The sequence below is a fragment of the Heterodontus francisci genome, unplaced genomic scaffold (genome assembly GCF_036365525.1).
Source record: "Heterodontus francisci isolate sHetFra1 unplaced genomic scaffold, sHetFra1.hap1 HAP1_SCAFFOLD_2397, whole genome shotgun sequence".
NCBI classification, from domain to species: Eukaryota; Metazoa; Chordata; class Chondrichthyes; order Heterodontiformes; family Heterodontidae; genus Heterodontus; species Heterodontus francisci.
Genome location: NW_027141925.1, coordinates 1 through 17107, shown reverse-complemented (window position 1 = coordinate 17107; position 17107 = coordinate 1). Strand labels below are relative to the sequence as shown.

Sequence of the window (17107 nt, the reverse complement as noted above, 5' to 3'; positions counted from 1 at the left end):
GCAGTTCATGGAGTGCTGAGAGTATAGCAGGCTTGGCACATTTGATTATTTCAGTGGTAATGCCGTCCTTTCCAGGGGCTTTTCCACTGGCTAGAGAATCAATGGCGTTACTGAGCTCCGATTTTTTTGGCTGTTCGTTCAGCTCGTCCATGACTGGCAGAGATTGGGCTGCATTGAGGGCAGCATCAGTGACATCATTTTCCCCTGGTGTACAGTTCTAGGTCGTGCTCCACCCAGCGGTCCATTTGCTTGCTTGGGTCAGTGATCGTTTCCCCTGATTTAGACTTGAGGGGGGCGATATTTTTCCCTTCATCCTAGTCACTGATAAATATGGTGAAAAGCTGAGACCATAGTACAGATCCCTTGGGAACGCCACTTGTCATATTCTAATCAGAGAATTTTTAAAAATCCATATCCTTTTCCGACCTCCCAGATAATTCCCAACCCATATCATAATGTTACTCCTATCTCCATGCACTCTCAATTTTGTCAATATTTTCTTCCTATAAAACTAAACTAGATAAATATGATAATAGAATTAATACTAATCGTCATAGTACACTAATCAGCTTCCAAAATTTATGTACAAACCTTTAATTTGCCTACAGCACAGTTTCCAGGAACTTGGAAAGATGGCCATCAAAGTAACTTCCTTATTGAGCAATGAGCTAAAATTCAAGAGGTATGAGCTGTGTTACATGGGATCCTTTCTTGGTGACTGGAGCTCTCAAAATTCTGGTTGGGAGTCTAGTGTAGCACTTGACCTGCCACAGCTTTGCTATTTGTTAATTCATTATCACAAAGAAAAAATACACAGAAACTTTAACTTACCAGCATGTAGTGCAAACAACATCTTGTAAAGGTGAGTGTAAAATTTCATAGGGTCAATGTTCAACACATCACCTGAAGAACACAAAAGAAAGTTGAAACATTTGAATTTGTAGAGTCGGGAGTTGCTTTTAAAAGTTTCAATCTGACATTTTAAGAAGAGCAGCATAATGATCAGATATATTGTGAAATTAAGAAACGATTGCCACCATTACATTTCACATGACATCTGAAAGTCTGCTCATCAAAGGGTCCTACCTTGACCAGAAAGTACATGAAAGGCAGCCTGAATACAATGAAGGCACTCTCTGTAATTAAGACTCTGTAACGAGAAAACTGAAGTTCAGTCTAAGGGTACATAGCAATCAATACAAGAGCAAGACGTCTGATCCAATGATATGCAATATAAAATCTCTCCACTTAAATTAAGTAATGGAATAACGTGCACTCACCCCAGAGTCAATCAGAGAATATAGTACTACCAGAAGGTCATCAAAGAATTCCACATTAATCAGGTGAGCAAATCTGTGAGAACATTTATACGGTTAATCTCTACATTTGGAAAGAACATTGAAAATACAGCTGATTATACAGTGATCTGCAATTGCAAGAGTCAAATCACAAAACTTAAACAGTGATGTTGGAATTCTAGTTTTAAACAGCGTCCCTGCAATGTACAAACAAATTAAAAGTGCTCCCTTACTTGGCAAGGCCTTCCAGAACACCAGGAAGGAGAACAGATTTTTGTGCTTTTTTCAGGATTCTGAAGTACGTCAGAAACATAATGTTTAGGATTTCAGTGTGCTGTCAGCAAAACAGAAAACTCCATTAGTAAAATTTTACTTTGTATGAATGAAAAATAAAACATATTGAGAAAGTTCAACATTTTTTGTAGAAGTAATCCATCTACACAACTAACTATAAACAATAAAATAAAAGCAAAATACTGCAGATGCTGGAGATCTGAAATAAAAACTAAGAAATACTGGAAATACTCACAGGTCTGGCAGCATTTGAAGAGAGAGAAGCAGAGTTAGCGTTTCAGGTCAGTGACCTTTCATCAACTGGCCAGTTCTGATGAAAGGTCACTGACCTGAAACATCGACTGCTTCTCTCTCTCCATAGATGCTCCAGATCTGCTCAGTATTTCCAGCATTTCTTGTAACTATAAACAATATCATTTCTCAACTGAGCAAAGAAGAAAGCAACAGAAACTGAATTCAGCAGATCACTAATCATTGTGGCATGTTGCTTACATGCGGTCACAAACACACAGAAAACTTAGAACAGAGGACAAGGTATCTGCCCCCAAAATAAGCAGTCTTACAGATTGATGTCAGCTGTCAGATTTTGATTAAGAATTGGGGACACAAAGTAGCACTGTTGATATGCCACAGGCAAATTGCAGTGCCAGTAGCTCACAATGAAATGGTTACACTACGAGGACCAACAAACCAAATCAGTGACTGCAAACAATGCTTAATTCACAGATGTCGCAAACAAGCTGACTAGTGTATGACTTTAATAAAATCTTTGGAGCAAAAGTAATTTTAAAATGCACACTCACCTTCCACATGCAGCTCATTTTTAATGCTTTAGATCTTTCTTGTTTACATCATCTTTCAGTTCCACCACAAGCACTCCACACTTTACTGTAGTATCATAAACTCTGCATATATTTCACTCGATTACACCCTTTTAAAATCATCTCAGATCATCTTCGTGACCTCACTCCACAACAAATATCAATAGCAGATGAGTGGTTTGTAGAACTCCAGCTGTGGTAGCTTCTTTTTTAAATTTCAGTACCTTTTTGATCTATTGTAAATCTGTTTCTGACTTGGTTGGATGGAAGATGTCGGTAGCGTGCTTTCAGGGATCACTATTTAGGAGCAAATCAGAGATGTAGAGTAAAGCCTGGCTACCCGACTACATGTATCGGGTTCGGGTCTGGTTGAAATTCTGAGTCCAGCATTCGGGCTCGGGTAGGGTCGGGCTGGACTCTGCTTCCAGGAAGTCACGGGATCAGGCTTACCCATGATTCCCCACAACTCCAGCAGCAGGAATAGCCTGCTGCTGGAACAGATGAAGGAGATTCGGGTCGGATGGGGCTCGAAAAAAAATTGAAGGGCTCAGGTCAGCTGTGGTCAGGTCGGGTTTTAATTTTATATCCGAGCCAGGCTTTAATGTAGAGGTACTAAAGACTGAAACACAGAAACTACATACCAGTTTTAGTTTTTTGTCTGTACTCTCTGAAGCTTCTGTTTCTAGAAGTTCTTTCTCTAGTTTCTCCTCTGCTTTTTTCCACTGAAAAACAGACATTTTAAAAACAAATTGATTTACTTGTCGAACCATTTCCACACCTGGTGCTGCAACAAGAATTGGACAGTAGAAGCAGTACCTTTCTTTGCATCCTGGAAAGATTTTTCCTCTTCTCTTTGCACGTCATGAATCTTTTTTTAGGGGCGATCTCTTCCGAATCTTTTTTAACTTCCACTTCCTTAATCCGCAATGCAAGAAATGTCTTCAGCACCTGATTGGAGAAAAATTGCATTTGAACAGATTATGCCTGATTGGAATCACAAGGTGTAGAAATAAGTTACCAGGGAAGACCATAACAAGTGAACAGTACAAATGACTCAGCATAACTAAATGGATTTCTGTACAGAGAAGGATGAAACGACATGCTGAGCAGACAGGTAGTCAGGTTGGTCTATAAAAAGTAAAGGAGTACAGGGTTGCTGGATCTATTGACATTTCTGTACATTTTAAAATTATGATGTTACTCCCTGGTGAATCAATATATTTCATATCAGGAATGGTATGATGCAGCAGAGCACCAAACTAAATTTCACTATACATATAGATCTTTTAGTTCATTATTTCTATCACTCTGTCTTTGTGCACCACCCATGACCACCAAGGCTGCGAAGATGGACATACAACCCGTTCCCAAACATTTAAAGCAAGCATGAAAACAACGAAGATAACAGAGTACTTTTCCATCTTGACCTGAGGAGATGAAGCAAGAATACACTTCTAATGATAACATGGAGATATAATTTGAACAGAGTAATGAATTAAAAAAAATGCAATCATAATTTCATAATCAGCACTTTAAAAAGTTATGATAAGCAAAACACTTTAGGACTTGGATGTTACCATTTTTATTCTTTCATATTCAATTTGCCTACAACTACTACATAATACCTTTTGGATAATGTATTCAGATTATCCCAACATAAAGTCAAGCAATTCAATTTTTGTGGGCTTAAGATTACTTCTTTACAGCATAACAATATGACAGTCGACATTCTCAAAATATTGTACGCCTGAAGAATCAAGCCTTCAAAAAGAGATCGCAAAAGTTTGTACTACAAGCATTTAAGATGCAACCTTTAAATTGCAGAACCATTCTGAAAATTAGCAGTACCCCTACTATGGCCCAGGGTCCAGCTTGCATCCCACCTTGCTATCACAAGTAAACTTATTGCTCAATGCGCCTATGGGCCTAAATTGAGAATCCTTCAGCTTTTCCTGAGGGGAAGATGGAGATGTGAAAACATGAAAAGTAAACTAAGCACTCTACTGCAGGTCTCAAGTACACCACTCCTCACACTGTGGGCCCTTAGCAAGTGCCTTGCAGTAGCTTACAAAATGTATTTTGAATTTACAAATTTTAATTATGTTTGGACAAATCATCCGTGAGGTAATGAAATATTTATGAACAAACAGAAATAATGTGAGGATGAATTTTACATGAAATATCAATCCTATCTTTAACAGTAATGCTAAAACGTAAATCAAGAGGTGATGTAGAGCCACTAGCAAGATTGTAGCCAACACCCTTTCTAACATTCGAAGAAGAATGAGTCAATTTAATGGCATATATACACATTACCCTTTTGCACCCGCCTCATTGTTTGGCTAAACTAGAGTTTGATGCGCAGAAGTCAAAATAAGTCTGTTTTAATTTCTAAATTACAACCTGAAGATTTAAAGCTGTCCAGTTTATATCTGTAAGTAAATATTAAAAGCCAAAAAACAGGTAGAAAAACTGATTTATAGACCCAAATTGAATATAGTTCCTTCAAATGCTATTTTTTGCAATAATCTTTTTCACTGATTTTTATAATGAAAGATTCATCAGCTTTAAATTTGGATGTTTTATTTTTGTTTAAACTAGTTCCCGCAGGCTTCAGGACTGGCAGCTAGACCGACGGAGCAATCTTCCCAGAGGCATCCTCCTAACTGGCCATCTCCAAGCTTGCTGTCCTATAAAGGATGGGCTCCCGATGCTGCTGGCCCAATCAGAGGACTGACAGCCCACTGAGAGAGGCTCCACAACACGGAGGTGCCCTTGCTGGCCTCCATATCAGACATCAAGTCACCGGCATCACCGGTAAATCGGCCTGGAGGAGAAACCCATTGCATCGGTCTGGTCTGCAATTATGGCCTTTTATTAATTCAGCCCGGACATTGGAGCGTGGGACCTCAGGCTCCAAAGGCCCCCCGGCCTCCCACAGGAAGGCTGTCTCCATTGAGCTGGCGGCTTCCACACATGACAGGGGGCAGGCAGCCAACGCACCTCCCATCTTGCTCCTGGAAAAGTTCCCTGGCAGCGGAAATGTGTGGGGAAGGCACTCCGATGCAGCTCCCTGCCATTTTCTTGGGTTCCCTGCCTGCAAGCCCGCCACCGTAGGGGCGGGAAAATTCAGCCTGTTTCTGTTGGTGTCTTTTTACTTAGACCACCACAAAGTTTCAAATGTAGTGCTTGAGGTAATACCAATTAAAAGGTTGCAATTACTTAACTCACTAGAACTTACTTCAGGTTTGACCTCATAGTTTCTGCTTTTAACAAGACCGGAAATTATTTTGACCACCGCAAGCGAGGGCTGGCCGATTTTGTCCTGCTTAAAAAGCTTTTCCACAGCTCCACAACACATTTCTGAAATCTGAAGGAACATCACTGTAAATAACAAAGGCACATAAAACACCTATCACAGAATAGAATCACAGAATTTTATAACACAAAAACAGGCATTCCATCACAGTTAAGTCCCATTCTGTGTCTTTTACCAGACCCTTTAAAAGTTCTCTTTTTCAACTACTTATCCACTTTCCTTTTGCAAGCTAGTGTGGATTCCGCTTCTACCACTATTTCCAGTAGGGCATATTATTTCCCAACAATACTCTTAAAAAAAAAAACCTCTGTTGTTTTGGTGATGGTCTTAAAAATAATCCCTTAAATTACCAGATCATTGACTAGTAATAGTTTATCCTCATTTACCAAGATGTCAGCCTCAGGTCAGTGGTAGTAATCTAGCGTCCAAGTCAGAAGGTTGTGGGTTCAAGCCTCACTCCACATACTTCAGCACATAATCCAGGCTGATACACCAGTGCAACACTGGAGAGGTTATTGTTTGACTGAGATGTTAAACTGAAGCCCTATCTACCCTCTTAGGGATGGGCATAAAAGATGAGCAGGCAAGTGGTGTCCTGAAAATACTTATCCTTCAACCATCATTAAAACAGATTGTTCATTTACCTCATTCCACGAGTCCTTCCTGTGTCTAAATTGGCTGAAGTATTTCTCTAGATTAAAACAGTGACTACACTTCAAAAATACTTAATTCACTGTGAAGTATTTTGTGATGCCGAGATTACAAATGCAAGGATACTTCTTATCTTATCAAAACACTTCATAAATTTGATTACCTCTGCCATAGCTCCTCTTAACCTCAACGAAAATAATGTCAGTTTCTCTAGTGTCTTATATTTAAAGCCCCTCAACCTGGATATCTTTCTCTTCCGAACTGTATCCATGACCATTTTATCTTCCCAACTGGTGCCCAAAACTGGACGTAATATTTTAACAGCAGTTTAATCAATGATTTGTGCATTACCACTTTGCTTTTATGCTCTATGCTCCCATTTATAAAAACCTAGTATCCGATGTGTAATGTACACATATGCACTCATTGTGTCATTTGATAAATAGTATCTTACAACAACTTTGTATTTATATAGCACTCCTCACATAGTAGAATGCCTCAGAACATTTTGCAAGTGGGGCAGAAGACCAGAATATGCAAGCGGAGTTGGACACTGCAGTGGACCAAAATCAAAGACAAAGATACATATTTAGGAGGTTTTTGAAAGAGTAGCCAGGTAAGTTGGATTTGGGACACTGTTCCAAATGGCAGGGGTGCTACAGTTGAAAGAATGGCCTCTGGTAGAGCAGGTGATGAGCAGTAGAGAGGAGATGGAAAAGCAAATGATGAGAATTGAGGCACAAAGCAAGAAAAGATTGTGCAAATAAGGTACACAGAGACTATGCGTCACTTTCTCTCTTTCACTTCATTTCTCTTACTCTCCCTTGCTTAATCTTTTGTTCTTGCCTTTCATTTGTTTGTCTCTGAAACTACAGCTGAAGAGAAGCACCTGCATCAAGCTCAACAGCATTGCTCGAACTCCTTTGACAATAGTTTTAGGTGAGAGCCAGTGTTTCGAAAGTGGGATGGTCAAGCCATAATGCTCCCATTACAGAAAATGAGTGAGTTTTAAAACAATGAAATCTGCTCACCTCAAAAGAAATAACTATATTTCCAATAGCTATTATTCATATGTGACTATTGACAGTGAATGGAGGCAGGCAATTTGACCTTGGGAGACATCACAACCAAGCCTGACCCCTTTCTCATCCAATATCCCATGCATAAGCAATTTAGCATAAGTTGCTGAACAGTGATCAATCGTGAAAACTTTGCCTGATTTTCCCCATCGTAATCCAAGGGAGCCAAGACCAACTGTAGCATCTCCACTGCTATTGTGGCTGAGATCAGCTAACTCAACATATTGAAGCTGAGATTCACTGGTCTTCAGAGCTCAGCTACTCACTAAAGTACTAAGATGAGCAAAACTATCTTCAAACTAGCCCAAAACTGCAGTATGAATGATAAATATCACATTAATGAGGAACCAGAAATATTTTATATTTTAAGAAAATACAGAACAAAGTTTCAAATAACCAATAAAACAAAACAAGTTCCATGAAACTCAAACTACTGTCTAGTTATTCATATTCATGTAGGCTCTGATTTATTTCCTGATTCCTTTGGGGTAACATTAAATGATTAAGGAGTTAACTACATTCCATTGAAATAACTTTCTGCAACTACTATGAAATAGCAATACAAAATAATACTTCCTGTGAAAAACATAGAAGTTATGAGAAAGCAGAGGCTGTGTAACTTGTGGCCCAGGGCTCTAAATAGCCCCAAGTCCTAGTAACTCTGTTCTAGATTTGGACAGGGCCATTTTAAGCACTATTTCTTGTCTCACTGGTGGAAAAATCTTGCATCGGAACACCAAGATAATCAATTTGAGACTTATGCAAATTAATGAAAACATGGATTTACATTTTATAGGCTGGATCTTTTCCTCATCCAGAAAGTAGGTTTTGTGGCGCAGGGGTGGGGGCCAGAGAATCGGAGTGGAACCACTTGTCATGGAACCCGACGCTGCGAATCCCAGTTCCCCGGGGGCGGGATAGGCTGACGACGATCTTCTTGTCCAGAGACCAATTGAGGCCCTTAATTAGCCTATTAATGGCCAGGTAACGGCCTCTTCCCGCCGCTGCTGGGATCTTAGCAGTAGCGAGGGGGGTTCCGTCGCAAAGAGAGGATGCCTTGTAACATGAGACACCCTGTCTCTGGGTTTGGGGGTGGGATCCCTACTTCATGGCCAAATTGTAACACAGGGAGGACTCTCACCAGGAATAAATGAACCAACCGGGACCCAAGGCCTCTGCAGTGCTGGCGAATAGAAGGTATGGGGGGGGCAAGGGGATGGTGCAGTGGGGGCAGAGAAAGGCGGGCAGAGCAGGCGGGGGGGGTCAGAGAGCGGAGGGGGGAGGGTCAGAGAAAGAGAGAGAGGGAGGGAGGGGAAAGAGAGAGAGGGAGGGAGGGGAAAGAGAGAGAGGGAGGGAGGGGAAAGAGAGAGAGGGAGGGAGGGGAAAGAGAGAGAGGGAGGGAGGGGAAAGAGAGAGAGGGAGGGAGGGGAAAGAGAGAGAGGGAGGGAGGGGAAAGAGAGAGAGGGAGGGAGGGGAGAGAGAGAGAGGGAGGGAGGGGAGAGAGAGAGAGGGAGGGAGGGGAGAGAGAGAGAGGGAGGGAGGGGAGAGAGAGAGAGGGAGGGAGGGGAGAGAGAGAGAGGGAGGGAGGGGAGAGAGAGAGAGGGAGGGAGGGGAGAGAGAGAGAGGGAGGGAGGGGAGAGAGAGAGAGGGAGGGAGGGGAAAGAGAGAGAGGGAGGGAGGGGAAAGAGAGAGAGGGAGGGAGGGGAAAGAGAGAGAGGGAGGGAGGGGAAAGAGAGAGAGGGAGGGAGGGGAAAGAGAGAGAGGGAGGGAGGGGAAAGAGAGAGAGGGAGGGAGGGGAAAGAGAGAGAGGGAGGGAGGGGAAAGAGAGAGAGGGAGGGAGGGGAAAGAGAGAGAGGGAGGGAGGGGAAAGAGAGAGAGGGAGGGAGGGGAAAGAGAGAGAGGGAGGGAGGGGAAAGAGAGAGAGGGAGGGAGGGGAAAGAGAGAGAGGGAGGGAGGGGAAAGAGAGAGAGGGAGGGAGGGGAAAGAGAGAGAGGGAGGGAGGGGAAAGAGAGAGAGAGAGGGAGGGGAAAGAGAGAGAGAGAGGGAGGGGAAAGAGAGAGAGAGAGGGAGGGGAAAGAGAGAGAGAGAGAGAGAGAGGGAGGGGAAAGAGAGAGAGAGGGAGGGGAAAGAGAGAGAGAGGGAGGGAGGGAGGGGAAGAGAGAGAGAGAGGGAGGGAGGGGAGAGAGAGGGAGGGAGGGAGGGGGGAGAGAGGGAGGGAGGGAGGGGGGAGAGAGGGAGGGAGGGAGGGGGGAGAGAGGGAGGGAGGGAGGGGGGAGAGAGGGAGGGAGGGAGGGGGGAGAGAGGGAGGGAGGGAGGGGGGAGAGAGGGAGGGAGGGAGGGGGGAAGAGAGGGAGGGAGGGAGGGGGGAGAGAGAGGGAGGGAGGGGAGAGAGAGAGGGAGGGAGGGGAGAGAGGGAGGGAGGGGAAAGAGAGAGGGAGGGAGGGGAAAGAGAGAGGGAGGGAGGGGAAAGAGAGAGGGAGGGAGGGGAAAGAGAGAGGGAGGGAGGGAGGGGAATAGTCAATAGATTAGTCTTCTCATTTAAAGCTTCTTCACAGAAATGCACACTTGTTGTTTTGATTAATAGTGAGATAAATTTTCAATGCCTTTATCTTTTTGAAATTGTCTCACCGATCCCTTATGTAAGACAAAAATTGTAATGTGGCCCCCCACGCAATAAGGTTGGACAACCCTGTTTTGAACTGTACATTCTAAATACAAAATTGTGATCATAATCATTGAAGATAAGCACAATTTCTTCCCAACGCGCCAAGGCAATTAATGTGCTGTAAAAGACAATCCATTGTGGATAGTGATTCTATCCTCATTTTGAGGTTCTCTGTATCAGGTTGTTAATAGAGTTATGACAAATATAAATTAATAGATGACTGGCATGAATTACAAATAAATCAATCAAGTGACCATAAAGACAAACCATACTGAGTAGTTTATGAACATCAGATTTGTACTCTACTAAGCACACTTTGGAACATACTAAATATACAGGAGTAAATTTCCACTGGGGTTCTCTCGTTGTCGTGCCATAACTTCAACAGATAAGCAGCAGAAACATCAAAAGGGGGCCATTTTCATAATTTTTCCATGGCTCTTCTGAAGAAGTAGTACAGTCAATTTACTTTAAAAAATTTTTAATCATTATGCAGCATATATCATGAAGATACATGGCATCACATGACCTATCCAAATATAGTAATATACACACAAAAGACATTTACCTTTCTTGATGCATCATTCATAAGTGGTACAATCATCACCGCAATATTGTTATGGAAGTTAAAATGTGGCAAAGCCACTAGCAGTTCACAGAGACATTTTATAGCCACTTCTGCAAGACCTTTATATGCTTTTAATGAAACAACATCACTCTTCTTTTTCTTCATCTGCTTCCAGTCTGGGTGAAGAAAAAGGAAAATATGCTTAAATTTGAAAATGGCAAAATGCCAATAAGGGCTAAATTCAGCTTGCTTCTTTTATTAATGCTGCTCTTCATTCTACTGTTCTAATCTCCATGGCACCAACCAATATTGCACAATAAAAGCCTGTTTGGATATGGTTTAAAACAGCAGCAGTAACTGAACATTGAACTCAATTCACCAACTCACGCCACTTAAACAGAAGTCTGTCCTTTATTAAATATAGCTCTGACTGCTACAGGTCTGAATTGTATAGTTATGCACAACTCATTCACAAAATCCTTGAAACACTATACTGCAGCTGAAGCTTTGAATCAATGCCAATTAATTGGGCCCTAATCAAAATATAGATTGGAATCTACAAAAAACTATTCCTAGTCTCCACAAGAGTCAATTTGAACTTTCTGTTTCACAAACTCCCTATTCTCGTGGCTGCTCTGTGTTACATTTGAATGCAATGCTCTTGGCCACTGGGAAACCATCAAGACTAGTCAAATTCATGACACATAAGATGGTCAAGACTTTTATTTCACAAAACACAAAAGATCAGTGTAACTACACACACACAATCAGCAGGATTAATGCTGATACAAGATTCTCAAAAAGTGTGGTCACCTCCCAGTTACGTGCTCAACTCGAACCCTGAACAAATCTTGTTGGATTCCATCCACCCATGACCGCCCTGGTCAAAGTCACCAACAACGGCCTCTGTTAGAATGTCTGTCTGATACCAAGTTGTAGCCAGAATAGCCATTAGGAAGACCAAAGACCTCTTACATAGTTCCTGCCAACTCTAAATCTTTACTTCCAGATCTATCCCTCTTCCCAACTCCTCACTTGTGCTGAACCAAACAGCATATTATCTCGAATCCTGTTTAACATTGAGCTAAGCTTCAAACCCAATAATGCTGTCTGTCATCAAAACGGTTTAGGACTCCCCCAACTTAGCTTAATTCCACTGCTGCTGAATTACTATCTATTCTTGCATTACCTAGAGACCAGAATTCTGCACTGTCCGCTGCTGATCTCCTGAGCTTCATCATACAGAAAATGCAACTTGCCCACATTCTGTCCTGCATTAATTTACACTAGTCTGTCACGCTGGTGCTCAATGACCCCTTTCTTGAAACACATTAAAATTATCATCTACAAATGGCCCTGCCAAACCTGTCTTTGAATATTTTTAAGGCAGAGGTAGATAGATTCTGGAGCAGCAAGGGGGTGAAAGGTTATCGGGGGTAGGTGGGAATGTGGAGTTGAGGTTACAATCAGGTCAGCCATGATCACGTTGAGTGGCGGAGCAGGCTCGAGGGGCCGAGTGGCCTACTCCTGCTTCTAATTGCATGTTCGTATATTCTTCAGAGTTTAGAAAAATGAGAGGTGATCTCATTAGAATGTATAAAATTCTCAGAGGGCTTGACAGAGTAGATGACGAGATGCTGTTTGTCCTGGCTGGAGAATTTAGAACTAGGTGCCATAGACTCAGGATAAGGGATCAGCCATTTAGGACTGAGACAAGGGAAATTTCTTCACCCAGAGTTGAGAATCTTTGCAATTTTCTATCCCTGTGGATGCTGTCAATGAGTGTAGTCAAGATGGAAATTGATGGATTGTTGGGAATCAAGGGATATGGCGAGAAAGTGAAGTTGAGGTAGATGATCAGCAATGATTTTACTGAGTGATGGAACAGACTCAAGGGGCCCTGTGGCTTAATCCAGCTTTTTTTTTAAGTTCTTGATGTTCTTATGACCCATTCCTTATCCTTTTTTCCTGATGCATGGCTCTAGTCCATCCCCGCTCCCTCCATTCCATCATTATTGGCAAAGACTACTCTCAGGAACTCTTTCTCCAAACTTCATTGCACTCACCATCTCCTCCCTTCAATGTAGTACAGATGGAGTGCTGCATTTATTTAAAACGCTTTCGGATGAGACATTAAATTGGAGCTGTTTGATGGTTATCGTGGATGCAAAAGATTTTAGGTTACTATTTGAAGAGGAGGAAAATTCCCAGCATCCTGGTCAACATTCATCCCTCAACTAAACACCTTATCCAAGAAAGGGTGGAAGGACAGTCCTAGTAACTACAGGTCAGTTAGTTTATCAGTGGTGGGGAAGGTTTTAGAAACTATAATCAGGGAAAATATCAACAAACACTTCGAGAGGTTTGAGTTAATTAAGGATAGTCAGTATGGATTTGTAAAAGGCAGATAATGCTTGACTAATCTAACTGAATTTTTTGATGAAGTAACAGTGAAGGTTGGGAATGTGGTGTTGTTAATATGGATTTTATGAAAGCATTTTATAAGGTACCATTAAGGTACCACTAAAAGGCTGGTTAAGAAAATTGAAGCTCATGGAATAGGAAAATCTGTCCAATTGGATAAAAAATTGGCTTAAGGACAGAAAACAGTGAGTCGCAGTAAATGGTTGCTTTTCAGACTGGAGGATGGTAGACAGTGGTGTTCCCAAGGGTCAGGGCTAGGATCACTGCTTTTTTGATTTTTTATAAATATATAAAAATGAGTTGGATCTTGGAATACAGAGCAAAATCTCAAACTTTGCTGACACCACCAAACTTGGAGGTGCGGCAAACACTGATGATATGAACTGCCTGCAATTGCAACAGGACATAGATAGGCTAGCAGAATGGACAGGGACGTAGCAGCTGGAATTTAATACTGAGAAGTGGGAGGTGATGCATTTTGGCAGAAGGAATAGGGAGAAGCAATATATACTTAATGGCACAGTTCTAAAGAGTGTGCAGGAAGAGGGACCTGGGGGTGCATGTGCATCGATCTTTGAAGATGGCAGGCCATATTGAAAGAGTGGTTCATAAACCACCCTTCCAAAACTGCAACCTTTACCAACTAGAAGGACAAGGGCAGCAAATGCATGGGAACACCACCACCTGCAAGTTCCCTCCAAGCCACACACCATCCTGACTTGGAACTATATCGCCGTTCCTTCACTGTCGCTGGGTCAAAATCCCAGAACTCCCTTCCTAAAAGCACAGTGGGTGTACCTACCCAACATGGACTGCAGCAGTTCAAGAAGGCAGCTCACCACCACCTTCTCAAGGGAAATTAGGGATGGGCAATAAATGCTGGCCTGGCCAGCGATACCCACATCCCATGAACGAATAAAAAAAAAACATATGGGATCTTGGGCTTCATAAATAGAGGCATTGAGTATAAAAGTAGGGAGGTTATGCTCAACCTCTACAAAGCTCTGGGGAGGCCCCAAATGCAGCACTGCATCCAGTTCCAGTCACCACACTTCAGGAAGGATTGAAGGTCCTTGAGAGGGTGCAAAGGAGATTTATCAGAATGGTTCCAGGGATGGAGGATTTTATTTACAAGGGGTTAGGTTGGAAAAGCTGGGTTTGTTCTCCTTAGAACAATAGGAGATTGAGGGAGAAATTAATAGAAGTGTATAAGATTATGACAGGCTTAGATAAGTTAGACAAGGAAAAGCTGTTCCCATTAACAAATGGTGCAAGGACTAGGGGAGACAGATTGAAAGTTTTGGGCAAAAGATGGCGGGGGAACATGCAGCAGGTGGTAACGACCTGGAACTATCTGTCCACAAGAGTGGTGGAAGTGGAAACGATCAACAACTTCAAGAGGAAGTGGACTGCTGAAATGAACTCGATGGGCCAAATGGACTCCTTCTGTGCTGTAAATGACTCTATAAAACAGAATAACTGGGTATCGATCCATTTGTTGTTTGGAGCATCTTGCTGCCATGTTTGCCTACAAAACAATGACTACCCTTCAGAGGTAATTAATTAGCTGTGATGTGCTTTGGGACATGAAAGGAGTTATATAAATGGAAGCTCTTTCTTTTCTTATAAGCATTAAAAGTACTTGTTAAAAGTATTTACTGAATCAGTTTTGACCATTTCTCCCAATTCTCAAACTCCTGCTCAGCATTTATTTTCTCCTACACGAAGAACGTTTTCTGTGAAAGGCACAGCACAGATACAAGTTATTGTTACTGTTTCTTTTTCCTCTCTCTTTTGGAATAACAACAGTAAAAAGTATGGAATTTGGAACTGATATTTCACAACTAGTTAGAATTATTTCCAAATCACTGATTGTATAGCAGATACAATAAACATTCAACCCCTAACTTCTTCAAAATCAGTGCCCAGAATTATGACTAGGAAATGCAGCCCAATCTCTAACACCATATTACTTGAGTTCAACTCATGTCATGTATGCTGTGGTTCTCACACTGGGGTCCATGGACTGCTGGAGCTCCATCAAGACCTTCCAGGGGAGTCCAAGAAATAATCTCTCTAGTGGGACAGTAAGAAAGAGAAAAACACAAGGGGGAAGGAAGAAAAAAAAATGGTAAGCAGGCCACTTGGTATAAATTAACAGTAATTAGTATTAGTCCTGCATGAGTAGCTGATAAGATGTCCACTTCGAAGGTCCCGAATACTCAGCCTGATTCACAGTAATGGGTGCTTCGGGTGCCACGGATTTCAGCGGAGCCTTACATTTACTTTCAGCGAGCAGGGAGGGGAGGCTGGAGGCCCTCTACTATTGTGATGCTAGGCTTGACTTGCTTAAATCTTCCATGATGTTACAATAATGTAAATTACTCGAATGATTAAATAACACTGAGAAGCTAGGCTGCTTTTGCACAGATCTGTAAAATATTCCTGAGACTATTACGTTCATCAAGTGAGTGCTCTGTCAAAAAACTAGAGGGAAGGAAACGCGTCTGTTTATGGGAGATTTTTTAAAATTAAGATAGTAACTTGCTTTGAGCCCATTAAATATCTAAATATGGTGTGACTGCTGTTAATATTGATTTGGCCAATAGCTGTACTGGATCTGATTGTGAACTGACTGGGTTGGTATGCCATTAACAGACAATATTTAACCACATTAAAAACAGTTGCATTGGCATTAGAATGTTAGTGAAGTCACATTTATCCTTTATATCAGTGAAAATCTCCTCAAATTGCTACTCTAAGTAAACAACTGTTTTCTTAAAAGCATTATTAAAACATTCTTTGCATGCAGTACTTTTCTATAATGAGTATAGCTTAGATTGTGGAGCGGGTGGGGGGTGGTCATGATTACTAAACTATTCGAAAAGGGATCTTTCAACCAAAAAACTTTTGAGATCCACCGATGCAACAGACCAATCCTATCACATTAAAATAGCAAATGCACCAATTATCACTAAAGTAAGCCAACTCTAGGTGAATCAAACTCATTCAGCCTGTTTATTCCAACATAATGTACGTATCCTCTCTGTTCCAAGTGGTGAGGTTCCAGCCTGCTCAGTCTAAAACTATTAGGTATACAATATTTTTGCATCAATATACAAGTCTTCCCTAAGCAGCTATCTCTGCCCTAGTTAAAATTATTAGCTCATTTTCTTAAGAACGTTTCATAGACATATAAACATATATAGTGGTGTTGTAAGCATGAAGTACCTTTAACAGTCTGTTCAAGATTTTCCAGGTAAAACTTGTACTGACATACTAATCCTTCTTCAAATTCTCTCAGATGTTTGGTTTCTTTTTTAACCTGAAAAAAGATACAGTACTTTTATAGCTTGCAAATCTTTTTTCACCCATTACTCCAGTGTGGGTCATAGCTGAACAACTCAAATTTTAACTGTTGTAATAAAGGTCAGAGTTGCAACTAAATGCAGTATAACAAGATGATCCCCATTGACACCGTATAAGGAACTTGTGTAAACAATTAGTTAGAGGCTAATTGAGGAAACTAGTTGTAGACCTGCAATCAGAAAAAATAGCAGGAAACTATTGGTTTCTTTTTCCTCTTATAATTTGACATTTTGGAGTGTTACATCCAAAATTATATATGACAGATCTCCTATGGCATTGAACGTAGCAAACTGAATTATCATGTTATCAATTCTTCCAAGCCTTTCAGGGAGATGTTTCCCATCAGTGCAGCCCTGTAATAAACAAGTGACAGACATTGTATTTCCAAGGGCAGCACTTTCATTACGTTCCCTGTAGAAATATATCCAAAGAAAAGGTTCATAATCGATGAATGTTCAGCAGGTATTTGGCCATGAAAATTACAAACTATATGTTAATGGTTGTTGGTGCCATCAGTATCAGAAATCTGTGGTGGTTGTATCTTTCAAAGAAGAAACACTGTTGACTTTGGTGGTGTGTGGGGTTGGGGGGGGGGGGGGGGAGGGAAATAGAGTAGGAA

General features: G+C 41.5%; 1 protein-coding gene across 1 annotated transcript; it reads right to left on the bottom strand.

Moving 5' to 3' along the window:
- Positions 1-831: 831 nt before the first annotated feature.
- On the bottom strand, positions 832-16899 carry LOC137365646 (nucleolar complex protein 3 homolog; the record flags this gene model as incomplete). The annotated part of the gene is made up of 10 exons (XM_068028015.1): positions 832-903; positions 1087-1150; positions 1281-1353; positions 1532-1632; positions 3055-3135; positions 3230-3361; positions 5655-5783; positions 10696-10871; positions 16351-16444; positions 16731-16899. Coding segments are annotated over 10 exons (1091 nt in total), but the record flags the coding sequence as incomplete, so codon positions are not given.
- Between the last annotated feature and the right edge of the window lie 208 nt (positions 16900-17107).